The sequence below is a fragment of the Miniopterus schreibersii genome (genome assembly GCF_964146895.1).
Source record: "Miniopterus schreibersii genome assembly, chromosome: 2".
Classification (NCBI taxonomy): Eukaryota; Metazoa; Chordata; class Mammalia; order Chiroptera; family Miniopteridae; genus Miniopterus; species Miniopterus schreibersii.
In genome coordinates this window covers 75,889,650-75,901,618 of record NC_138102.1, presented here as the reverse complement: position 1 = coordinate 75,901,618, position 11,969 = coordinate 75,889,650, and the positions used below count along the sequence as shown (strand labels likewise).

Here is an 11,969-nt window from a genome sequence, read left to right as displayed (position 1 = left end):
AGGAGAAAAAAGAAAGAAAGAAAAATGAAGGGTTTAGAAAAAGACCAGCACAGGTTGACAAAGGGTAGAGAAAGGTTAGTCAGGGTCAGAGAAGAGGTCATTTTGAGAAGGCTGGAACTCCCTTGTCCAGGGCTGAGCACCAATGACCCAAGACTGGACTTGCCTGCTCGATTATGCTCATGTTGGCTGATGAGAGTGATCATGGCACATACCCAGGAACTACCAGGGAAATCACTCATAAGATCTTGATCATGTCCAGATGATATTCTGATCTGATTTTGAAACTTCTTTTTCCCTGTGAATTTAGGTCTTAATTATTATGCTCTGTTATTACAATTATTACTTGTTGCTCTGTTATTACAATTGCTCAGTTCACACTTGGTAATGAGTTTTTTTAATGTTTTTATTTCTTTTTAGAGAGAAGAGAAAGGAGAAGAAGAGAGAGAGAGAAACATCCATTAGTTGCCTCCAACACAGACCCCGACTGGGGACTGAACCCACAACCTGGGCATGTGCCCTGACCAGGAATCAAACTGGCAACCTTTTGGTGCACAGGAAGACTCTCACCCAACTAAGCCAGGGCAGTAATGAGTTATTAAATGAGTGTGTTGAGGTATGATTTTTTTTCCCCTTAGAATATCAGTATTCAAAGAACAGTTGATTTTCAACATGGACACCAGTAACAAAGTCCCAAGAAAAAAAATCCTGTCCAAGCATAGAAGGATTTCTTATTTGATAAACTGAGCTTATAATTCTCAAGGACAAGCTGGTTCTCCCAGTTCGTATGAGCAGAAATAAGCTGCTCTGAGTCAAGACTTCTTGCTCTCTGTGCTCACTGCCCAGCGTGCTCACCCATAGACACAGTGGCTGTGGGATTTCAGAAGGGTCCCCAGACTCTGCAGGGCCTCTGGCAGCCCCGCACCGGTAAGGGCACTACAGGCCCGGAGCTCCCAGCAGCGGTCCTGGAATCTCTCCAGGTCCAGCTTGTCTCTGATCTCAAGCAGCGGCAGAGCATCGGGTGCCTCCTGCTTGTTGGCCAGCACCAAGAAAGGGACGCGGGCCATGTTGGGGCTGTCCAAGACTTCTGTGAGCTCAGCCACTGCCTCAGGCAATCGGGCTTCATCTGTGCTATCTAGCACATATATGAGGATGTCCGTGCCTTCCAGGTAGTCCTTCCAGCTGTCCCTGAGCTGGGTCTGCCCCCCGACATCCCAGAGAGTCAGGGACACATGCCCCGGGCCTTCAAGAGGCTCCACATTGAAGCCAATGGTGGGCATGGTCTCCACCAACTGGTAGCCCTTCAGTTTGTACAGGAGCGTGGTCTTGCCTGCTGAGTCGAGACCCATCATCACCACCTGGGCTTTAGCCTTGTGACCTCGGGAATTCACAGAACCCATGGTAGCCACTGGTAAATCCTGGGGGAGAAAGACCAGGTGCACACATCAGCCATTCTTTTCTGAAAGAACATACAGATCCATGCAGGCACATGGAAGGAGAGCTTCTACTCCAAAAGCAGGAAGTGTCTACAGTTTCAAACACAGGCCTGGGCTCTGAAAGGCCAGGAAGTAAGGGTGTGTGAGTCACCATCAGCTGGTCTACACCGGGTGGCCTGCTTCAGAGAAGAGCTTAGGGCCGCCTGGAAGACAAGGAATGTGAGCTCACATTCCTTGGCAGTTACAGCAAGGAGGCAAAACAGAGTTCCAGTTAGACAAACCTAGTTCAGTCTGAGTCACTGGAAGCTGTCTTCAAGTCTTGCTAGTCTGTGCTTCTAGCCTCTGTTTTCCTTCCTGTGAGCCCAAAGCCCGAAATGGAAGCGGCCTTGGGCTCCGTGCACCAAGTGCAGGTCAGCCGGCTCACCGTCACTCCAGCTGCCCGTGGAACTCCCCACAGGCCAGCACTGTGTCCTGTAAATGGTGGCTATTTATAAATAGTGTTGGCTGGGGACAAACTTATCAGTCAGGGCAGAGGGGTTTCCTCCACTGTCTTACTGAGGTAAATTACCTCTAGAAAAACAACTCCCGTTTTTTAAAAATCCCAAATTTTAAGATTAAGGCCTGTTCTTAATTCAGTCAGGGGAAACCTTGGCTGGGACAGGTGAAGGGACATCTCCCCAGAGAAGTATATTTCAGCTGCCCCTGAAGAAAAATAAGACAGCCCCTATTCATTCCTCCTGCCAGGGAGAGGAGTAAAAATTACAGTTACCTTGGTGGTGTTAGCCGGTGGCCGTAGCTCCTCCTCGGCAGCAGCCTTCCCCCTTGCAGCTGCTAGTTGGTAATGTCCCAAGAGCGAGATGTGAAGGAAGTTGCCATTTCTCCTTTTTCTGCTTCCTTTTCCCAGGTGGCTGGGGGAAGGGGGGGGCAGGCTTCACAGACCCTCCTCAGCTCTGGGGCTCCCCAGTAGTTCTCCCTCTGGGGATGTGCCACAAAGATATCCCCAGCTCTTCAGCCCTTGGTAGAGCAAGGTCCAGCACCACTCTGTGTCCCAGAAGCTCAGACTCCATGCAGGAAGGAAGGTGCCATGCTCACAGCTGTGCTCAAGTTCAGCCACTTTCTTTTGCTCTTCCTCTCATAATCCTGTGACCTCCTCAGTGGAGAAATCTGAGAATCAGACTTTTCCCTTCAGCTCAGGCCTCGAGGTTTTTCTGGTGCCCGGAGATTCCTTTGTTTGCTTGAAACCATACATGCTTTTAAAAAAAACTGCCTAAGTATGATTAAAACTCTCTAAAAGATATGAATATGTTAAAGGTAAAGCATAAAAATTAAAAAGTTGTGTCAGTGTGGTAGAACTATGGGCAATTAAGTGTATTGCTTAATTTTTTTTCTTGACAGTGTCATATTTTTCCCAGTAAAAATGATACCCCCGGAAAATATAATTTTCCAAAAATTGTCCCAGTGAGAAACTGTTGACTCTGTAGCGATCTGATTTGGATCTCGAGTTGCAGTGATTTGGCTCTTGTAACCAGTGACATTTGTGCAGCACTGTCTGCTTTTCACGCCTTATTTCATTAAACTGTCAAGAACCAAAGTGGGGGTTATGATTCAGGCCTGATGAAGAAACAAATGAAGAACAGGCTCAGACAAGGTAAATAATTTGCTCAGGATCTTGCTGGGATTTATAAGTCATCTCTTTCACTTTCAACCTGTAGAGCTACTCACTGAACAAGTGCTTTGAGAAAAAACAAGTAATTGTTGTTGTTGTCAGGCTACTTTATTTAATAGGAGGAAGCAACTAGGAAAAGTCAGAAACACAATGTTTTATGCACACCACTGTGTTGTGCTGTGCTTGATGGTATTGTTTTTTCCTTTTGAGTGCCTGAGGTTGTAGGCTCTAGTTTTTTTGCAAGGGCCAGAAGGGATAATGGGAGTAGAATTATTGTCAAAGAAAAAACAAAGTTGTTGGGTAGCTAAAGCCCTAAAAACAGATTTTATTCAAGACTGTTGCAATAGGGGAAAACAGACCTCACTGTAGAACTGGGCTCAATTTTAATACAACATGGGCAAGTGGGGATTTATAGCCAAGTGTGGCGGGGGGGTTGTCAATGAATGAAAAATTACTAAGAGGAGACATCAGGGATAATTGGGATTTTTGGCTAAATTGAATAACAGGATTTTTGCTGAAGGCAGGCCAGCATGATTAGATATCACCTGGGAGATGGTGGGGGCTGAGGAACCTAATCAGATACGGAGGGTGATCAGATATCAAGGGGTATCTGGTTAAACTGACTTAGCAGAGTTCTTGCTAAAACTGGATTTTAAAAGGAAGTACAGAGATGGACCTAGGAGAAGGTTTAGGAGCCTGACTAAAGTTTGGTTAAGCAGAATTCTTTGTCGTTATCCCAGGAAAGCCTCAAAGCAATAAAGAGCTGTCTGGAGGAGAGCTTGTCCTTCTCGACTGGACCAAGTTGGGACTCAGTCCTACCCAAGCCTGGCTGATAAATCAGTGGGAATCCCTCCAGGATTCTATTTGCAGGAGGATTAGGGTTGACAGAGTATAAAGACTCAGCAGGCTAAGGATGAAGTGTGCTTGGAGCCTGGGAAACCAGGGAGTGCTACCCTGACTGGTTCCCCATGTCTGAACCCTAGGGCAGGAGGGGAGGCAGGCAGAAGCTGAAGGAGCCATTGACTTGAGGGGCTCAGAGGATCCAGACCAGGCCGGTGTTTGGGTGCTGGGTGGCCCCCAGTGACACAGTTAAGGAAGGAACACTCTCTTAGCCTGCTGCCCAGAGGATTCCAGGGACACCTGGGACCACATGGGCAGCATACAGGGCATTTGGAGGCCCCTTTGTGGCACCCATGGGTTCTTAGAGAGGCACTGCCCTCTGGGGCCTAGACAAGCATTCAGGGGGAGGGCCTGTAAGCACTGCTCAGGCACTCCCAGATGTAAAGGAACCTTTCCTGAGGGCTAAGGTCCTGTATTAGCTGGAGAAGGTGGGAGCCAGGAAAACAATTACATTGACTATGACCCAAAGGCCACTATGGCCTGAGTTACCCTGTCCCTTTCTTCACTCCACCCCATCCCTGCAGCTCAACAAGAAGGGAAGTTTTGACCGGTGGCTGGTGTGGCTTAGTGGTTGAGCATCAAAATCAATAAAAACATATTTTTTAAAAAAAAAGAAGGGAAGTTTTTCCTAGAACACCTTCATGTGGGGGCTTTAGAAGGGCTGCTGTCCAGAGAGACAACAAGGAGCAGAGGGTAACAGTGCGGGCTTTGATTTGGGGCTACCTGGGGGCACATTAGGCCTCTACTACTTAGTTACTATGTCACCTCAAGTTTGTTCTTGAATTTCTCTGTGCCTCAGTTTCTTTTTCTGTAAAATGGAGATTATAATAATAGCATATAACTTGAAGGATTATTGGGAGGATTAACTAAATTAAGGCACATCAAATACTTAGCCTAAATCCAGGTACCTAGTCCTAGGTTACTAGTATGAAATAAGGAAAGGAGGAGCCACCAAAAGTAGAAGTGTGGCCCCAGCTGGGTGGCTCAGTTGGTTGGAGCATTGTTCCATACACCAAAAAGGTTGTGGGTTCGATCCCCAGTCAGGGCATGGACAGGAGGCAACCAATCTCTCTCTCTCTCTCCCCTCCCTCTCTCTTTCTTTCTCCTTCCCTCTCTCCTGCTCTCTAAAATCAATGAACATATCCTCAGGTGAGGGTTAAAAAGAAAAAAAGTAGAAGTGTGGTTGACAAGGGGCTCAGCACATTTGTAAACCTGTGACTACAGCTACTGAAAGAGGAGCTCTGCTAAACTCACTGGTACCAGGAGAGACAAGGGTGTTGGATCCCATCTCTTCTACCTCCGGGGAATTAGGCTTCCCAAGGGGGCCACTGAGCAGAGAGCCCTGTGGTTCAGGTTATGAATTTAGAAACATACTTTTGCCAATTCTCATATAGATAGTCAGGTCTGGAGGATCAAGGCATGCTTATTTCACTCACAAAGAAACAATTTATAAGCCAGAATGCGGCTTCTCACGTTTCCAATGGGATCCATTTTGGCCCAAGATCAGGAACCAGTTTTCCGGGCAGCACACCCAGAGCAGCGGCAGGGAAAGGAGCGCCACGTGGTGGATACACAGGATACTGAGTAAGCCAACCATGGAAACCATGCGCAAACTGGCCCTTTGGAAACAGTGGAAAGTTGGTAGTAACTTAAAGGATTGTTTATCATGGAACAAAGCCTGGTGATCGATTTCTACAGACAGGTCCGAGGGAGGAGAGTGCTAGAGTCAGAACTTTGTTCCCTGGAAAGTGCTGGAGAAATGCTGACATACTCCTCCTTCCCAGCCCTCTTTTTTATGGGCTCCATAGTCTCCCTGCCTTTCTGTTTGTCTTGTTGTCTTTCACTTTCTCAACTTGCAATACTCAAGTTAATAACTTATTTCCAAGGATTGTATCTGTTAATAATCAGATTTTATGTGTTTATATTTCAAACTATCCATACAAAATTCAAAAGTAAAACAAGTGTCAAGGGAGTTCTCCTCACCCCTGTCCTCCAGCCATGCAGGTCCTTTCCTGGAAAGCAACCCACACCATCAATTTCTTAGGTATTTTCCCAGAGATAGTCTGGGCATATATAGGCAAGTATGGTACATTAGTTTTTCATGTTTATCTTTATTTTTGCCCAAATGGTAACACACTTGGAGGAATTTAATCACTCCAGTAAATCTTCTTTCAATCAGAATTTCTTAGCCATCTCTCTGTCAAGGATTGGTGGAAGAGAAAAGAAGTTCTAGGCAGCAGCCCAGGGACTACCCAGCTTCTCCAGCCTTCACCATCCCCAGAGAGGGATGTGAGGGAGTGTGTGCGGGTTGTCTTTGGGAAGTGTTGTGGTGAGAATCAATGCTCCAATCACGCTAAAGTTTAACATTCTCGGAGACATTTAACTCCATCTGTCATTGTCACTTATTAGGCAGCCCATGGAACCCTAAGTAGTGCAGTTGATCCTTGAATAGCATGGGGTTAGGGGTGCCGACTTCCCACGCAGTCAAAAATTCACATATAACTTTGACTCTCCACAACTTAACTGCTAATAGCCTACTGTTGATTGGAAACCTTACTGATAACATGAACAGTCGATTAGCACATATTTTGTATGTTATATATATTATATATTGTATTCTTACAATAAAGTAAGGTAGAGAAAGGAAAATATTATTTAAAAAATAATAATAATAAGGGCCCTGGCTTATGGGGCCCTTAAGAGTGGGTCAGTGGTTAGAGTGTTGGCCCTCAAACCAAAGGGTTGCGGGTTTGATTCCCAGTCATGAACATGTAGCTGAGTTACAGGTTTAATCCCTAGCTCCAGTTGGGGCATGTGCAGGAGGCAACCAATCCATGTCTCTCACATCTGATGTTTCTCTCTCTCTCTCTCTTTCTCTCTCTCTCTCCTCCCTCCCACCCTTCCTTTCTCTCTAAAATTCAGTGGAAAAATATCCTCAGGTGAGAATTAACAAAAAAACAAAAAAAAGAAGAAAGAAAATCACAAAGAAGAGAAAAGACATTTACAGCACTGAAAGTATTTATTGGGGGGAAAAAATCCACATGTAAGTGGACCCACAAAGTTCAAATCTGTGTTGTACAAGGGTTAACTGTAGACCCGAATCTGGGGTGGTTGCCACAGGTGCAGTTTAAGGGTGCCACTTTACAGGGTACATGTGTCTATGGTTAGGCTTTCCCCAGAGAGCATGAGGTCAACTCAGAAACTGAGCCAAATGGTTTTCGCTGGCAGCACTTTGAAAGTTTGATTAGCGCTCATTCCTGGCATTCAGTGGGAGGGGCCAGAGATGCTAGACATCCATGATGCCCAGGATAGCTATGCACAAGAAAGAATGTTTCTTGAATTTGAATTCAGCTTTGAATGCCTCAGATATTTGTGCAGTTTTTTTTAAAACCCACTTTCTAAAAATTTTCTGATCCTACTACCTAATTTTGTTTTATATGTAAACCCAGACTATTTTCTGCATAGTTTCACATACATTACATTTTCCAGAAATGAGACTACTATGTGAATTGAGGAAAGTTTGCACTGTTTTGTTGGGAGCTGTTCCCCATTCTGAAAAATCACGTCACTGACAGCAGCACTGCCTGTGGATTTAAGTTGCTGATAAGACCCACAAAAACACTGTATCAGGCCCCATTGTGGCCACATTAATTCTACCTTTAGATGCAAAACTTTGATAGTGTCTGATGGGTGATTCATTAATATGATTGTGCCTGAACACTTTTATGGAAATAGATATTCTTTTGTTATATTTACCTTCCTTTTATTTATTTCTTATCTTATAGTTATGGCATTATATTGATTTTTCTTTCAACCTTATATGGGTAAATAGATTCTGTTATTTATTATTTTCATTTCTAGATTTTAAAATATTTGTTATATTAAAAAAGTAGCAAGTTGCTCTGTTTTAGGGCCCCTCCTAGAGAAGGAGATAGTTTGGTAGAAGAAAGGATGAGTAAGTGACTGGTAGTGGTAGAGCCAGGTGGAATGACAATAGGAGACCCCAAATTGGAGGTCATATACGGTGACAGCCAGAGGTTTCATCTGCTCACTCTGAGTCAGTGAGGTCTGTTTCTTCAAGGGAGCATGCAGCCTAATTCCTACATGGATTCTGGCTTCTACCTACTTCCTATCGACTACCTTGTAGCAGAATGCAGCTTTTTACAGCCAGATGCAAGAGCATGAGTGCAAAAGGGCAAGACAGTGACCAAAAAGAACACCAAATTAATGACGGGTCAGAATTTCATATATGAAGATTTAAATCAGGCATAAGATACAGTAGGTGCTAATTGCAAAGATATTTTATTTACATTTATAATATATAAATATACTTACATTTATATATTTAATTTTTTCATATGCTTTAAAAACACATATTGTAGTAGCTGTGTGCCCTTCCATGCTATTTCTTTTTTTAAAATTTACTTTATTGTTGAGAGTATTACAGATGTCCCCCCTTTCTCCACCCTTTGCCCCCCTCCTCCCATCTCCTGCCCCACTCCAGGCTTTCATCTGTCTATTGTCTGTGTCCATGGGCTGTTCATATATGCTTACAAGTTCTTTGGTTAATCTCTTCATGCTTTTTCTAGGCAACTGGTTTTATGAAATATTACTGATATATTGCCTTGCACAGAACACCTGAGAAAAAAACAAATCTGTCTGCCTATGCTTTTCTAATACCCAGTCATGCGCCACATAACAGACTGCATATACAAATGTGGTCCCATAAGATTATAATGGACTGAGAAATTTCTCTTGCCTGGTGACATCATAAGGGTCCTAACGCTGTAGCATACTGCATTACTCGTGTGTTTTCGGTGATGCTGATGTAAACAAACATAGTACTGGGCTTCCCAGTTGTAGAAAATTAGAGCACATACAATTACAGCAGTAGGCTACCCCATCTAGGTTTGTGTAAGTGCATTCCGTGCCGTGCGCACAAGGATAAAATCGCCTAACGATGCAGTTCTCAGAACTCACCCTTGTAGTTAAGCAGTGCCCGACTGTACCGACCACAAACAAGACTCCCATAACAGAGGATCAATAGGAAATATTCTACAAGGACTATTTATCCCGCAAATGGCATGTAGCCGCTGTTTGCCCCTGTTTTCTAAATCCCAGGTTTCAGAAGCTCTTCACCTCCCTCCCAGTGTGTCGGATGCCTGGGAGGGGGCTCCTGCCCAGAGGCCTCCTCTGGTGCCAACTGCTGGCTAGTCTGTACCTTGTTGCCCCGCCTTCAGCTCTGTACTCAATTGCCTGGACTATTTCAAAATCCATTTAATGGCCATAGTGGAGAGAAAACAATGCCCTTTGTGTGCCCCACTATTATCCCTGTCATCTTATCTCATCTTTCCTCCCTTCTTTGGCCAGAGTTTCTTCAACAATCCATAGCCCCCTTGTTTCCTGTGTTCTGCTGAGATTACTTAACCATGGTTTGCCAATTATAGTCCAGCCTAAGAATAACTATGTTCCACCTGGTTGTAACCAGAGTGTACATATACTTCTGTATTCTTTTTTTTTTTTTTTCATTTAAATGTATGTAGAAAATTACACTGCCTTACTCCAACATAGTTTCCAATACAAAATTTTGTATTGGCTTCAAAATGATATTGCATCAAAGGGAAATATTATGATTTGACTTCCCAAATAATGGTGAATTGAAGATTTTGTGACTAAAGCTTTTCTCTTCGTTTGGATTATTTACATTGGCTAGATTGCGGGAGTTGGGGTTTCTAGGACGGAAGAAATGAACATCTTATGGCTTGCTCAGAACTTACAATATGTCCTCATATTGTGCAAGTTATGCTTTGATTTTACATGCTAGTTTTTTAATTTTTTCCATTATAAGCTGCCCTCCTCCCCAACTCCCAGGCCCACAGCATCCATGTCTTGAGCTCCTCAGCATTCAGAGAGGAGATAGTAGCTGGGTGTACTACACCCAGACCACTGGTGTAGGGAAAAGGTTCCAGATGCCATGGAGATTGGGGAGTGGAGAAAACATTCTCACTGTTGAGGATTTTGATGTAATATAATCATTATAATGATTATGATATTGGTAGCTACCATTTATTAAGTTCCCTTATGTTAGGCATTTTATTACCTCATTTCCTCCTTGCCATCACCCTGTCAGAAAGGTATTGTTAACACCATTTTATAAAGAAAAAGCTGAGGCTCAGAGAAGCAAAGTAACTATGCTTTCAGCTGCAAGTTACAGAACACCAGCCACAAGTGGCTGAAACAGTAAGGTCTTATTATCTCACATGACCGTAGTAAGGAGGGAGTTGCTTCCAGGTTGGTTTGGCAGCTCAATAGTGTCATCAAGGAGCCAATCTCTTTCCATGTTTCTGCTTTGGCATCAGCAACTTATGGGTGCTGTTTCCTTCCCTTAACATAGCAACATCAACTGTTTTATCCTCACACAACTGAATTCAAAATCAAGAAGAAGGGGAAAGGTGGCAGTCTTCTTGTGTATTTGTGTGCGTGTGCGTGTGCACTTATTTTATCAGGAAGGAACTATTTCCCCAAAGTCTCCCAACCAATTTCTCCTTATATCTCATTAGCCAGGAGGAAATTATTTGATTTGACCAGGCTGGGTCAATCTGTGAGCATATTGCCTCCACCTCCCAATTGCTGAATGGTGTTGAATGATTAACAATGCTACATTCCACCAACTTTCCATGGCAGATGGCTCTCTTCTTACAATACAATGCTACTTTCCAAGATCTTTGTCTTTTAAAGTGTTAACTGTGTATGCACGTGTGTGTGTGTGTGTGTGTTCGTGTGCATGTACCAGGTGCTTGTGTAGTACAGTCACCAATTCTAAAAGTAAGAAATCAGAGGGAATGCTGCAGTAATTCTTGCTGTCTTGCAAATGAGAGACAGGGCAGGACCGTGTGGCTGGATCAATGAGGCACCTTCATAAATGATGAGGAAGGCAGGTTGAAGAACTAGGAGGTCTGGATTCTAGCCCCAGGCCTGCTACCTTCTCTCTGTTACCTCGGGTAAGTTACTTAACCTTTCTGAACCTCAGTTTTCTAATCTATAAAGCAAGAAGTTTGAACTAGGTGATCGCTAAAGTTTTGTTCAACTCTAATATTTTATAGGTAAAATGCAATTTCTATTTAGCGGCTATGAGCAATGCTCTATAGTCTATCATTTTTTTTTTTTTTAAATTGTTCAAAATGCATCTGCATGTCATATGAATGTGAGAAGTCAACATTATTCTTGTATATGAAGACTAGGATATCATACAACAGAATTCGATATAGAATAGGATAATATTGCAGACTTTTTAAATGTCTTTATTTTGTATTACAGTTGTACTTAGAATTATTATCACTTCAAGTGACTTGTGAGTATTTTACGTTTACAGCACAGCTCATCTTTCAGAGCTTTTCTATTATTTCTAGTTCCCATTTTATTGGAGATGTCATCTCCTCATAACTGAATAAGGAGCATGGCAGAGCTGGGGGAAATTTTCGTACCTGTCTCTTTTTGCTCTCTCTTTCTCAGAACAGAAATAATATCTTGGCAGCGTATCTCTGTCTCTAAAAAAACCAAACAAACAAAAAAGCAGGAAAAGGAAACAGCAGTGGATGATCTGCTTTCTGAAACAGTTTAAGAAAGATCTGGAGGATGTTAGCTTTGCACTGAAGCAGCTTCAGCTTCTGCTTTTACAGGATTTGCAGGAAGTTTCCTGACACTAAGGGGGGAAAGAAACAGGGGCCAGAGACTATCTCTTGCAAACATGCAGGAAGCATAATGTGGAGGCCAAGACAAATGCGTGAGATGAGCGCCAGCCGCGCCTCAAAACAGGAGGACAGTGAGCAAAGAGCTTTGCTATTTTTCTTCCAAGGTTGTTTCAATATGCAAAGTAGGTTCTCGGCAGCAGCTGCTATTCAATAGACCACATTTCCTGAACTGGATAGTGTATTTTTAGTTGGCAGGGAAATAAAAACTTGATTAGGAAG

At 43.4% G+C, this 11,969-nt stretch overlaps 1 protein-coding gene across 1 annotated transcript; it reads right to left on the bottom strand.

The window, feature by feature from the left end:
• Window positions 1–415: 415 nt before the first annotated feature.
• On the bottom strand, window positions 416–2,253 carry ARL11 (ARF like GTPase 11). The gene is made up of 2 exons (XM_081127891.1): window positions 2,203–2,253; window positions 416–1,415 (listed from the first exon to the last, which is right to left on the bottom strand). The coding sequence occupies exon 2, from the start codon at window positions 1,395–1,397 to the stop codon at window positions 849–851; it is 549 nt and encodes a 182-aa protein (XP_080984017.1). The 5' UTR covers window positions 1,398–1,415; window positions 2,203–2,253; the 3' UTR covers window positions 416–848.
• Between the last annotated feature and the right edge of the window lie 9,716 nt (window positions 2,254–11,969).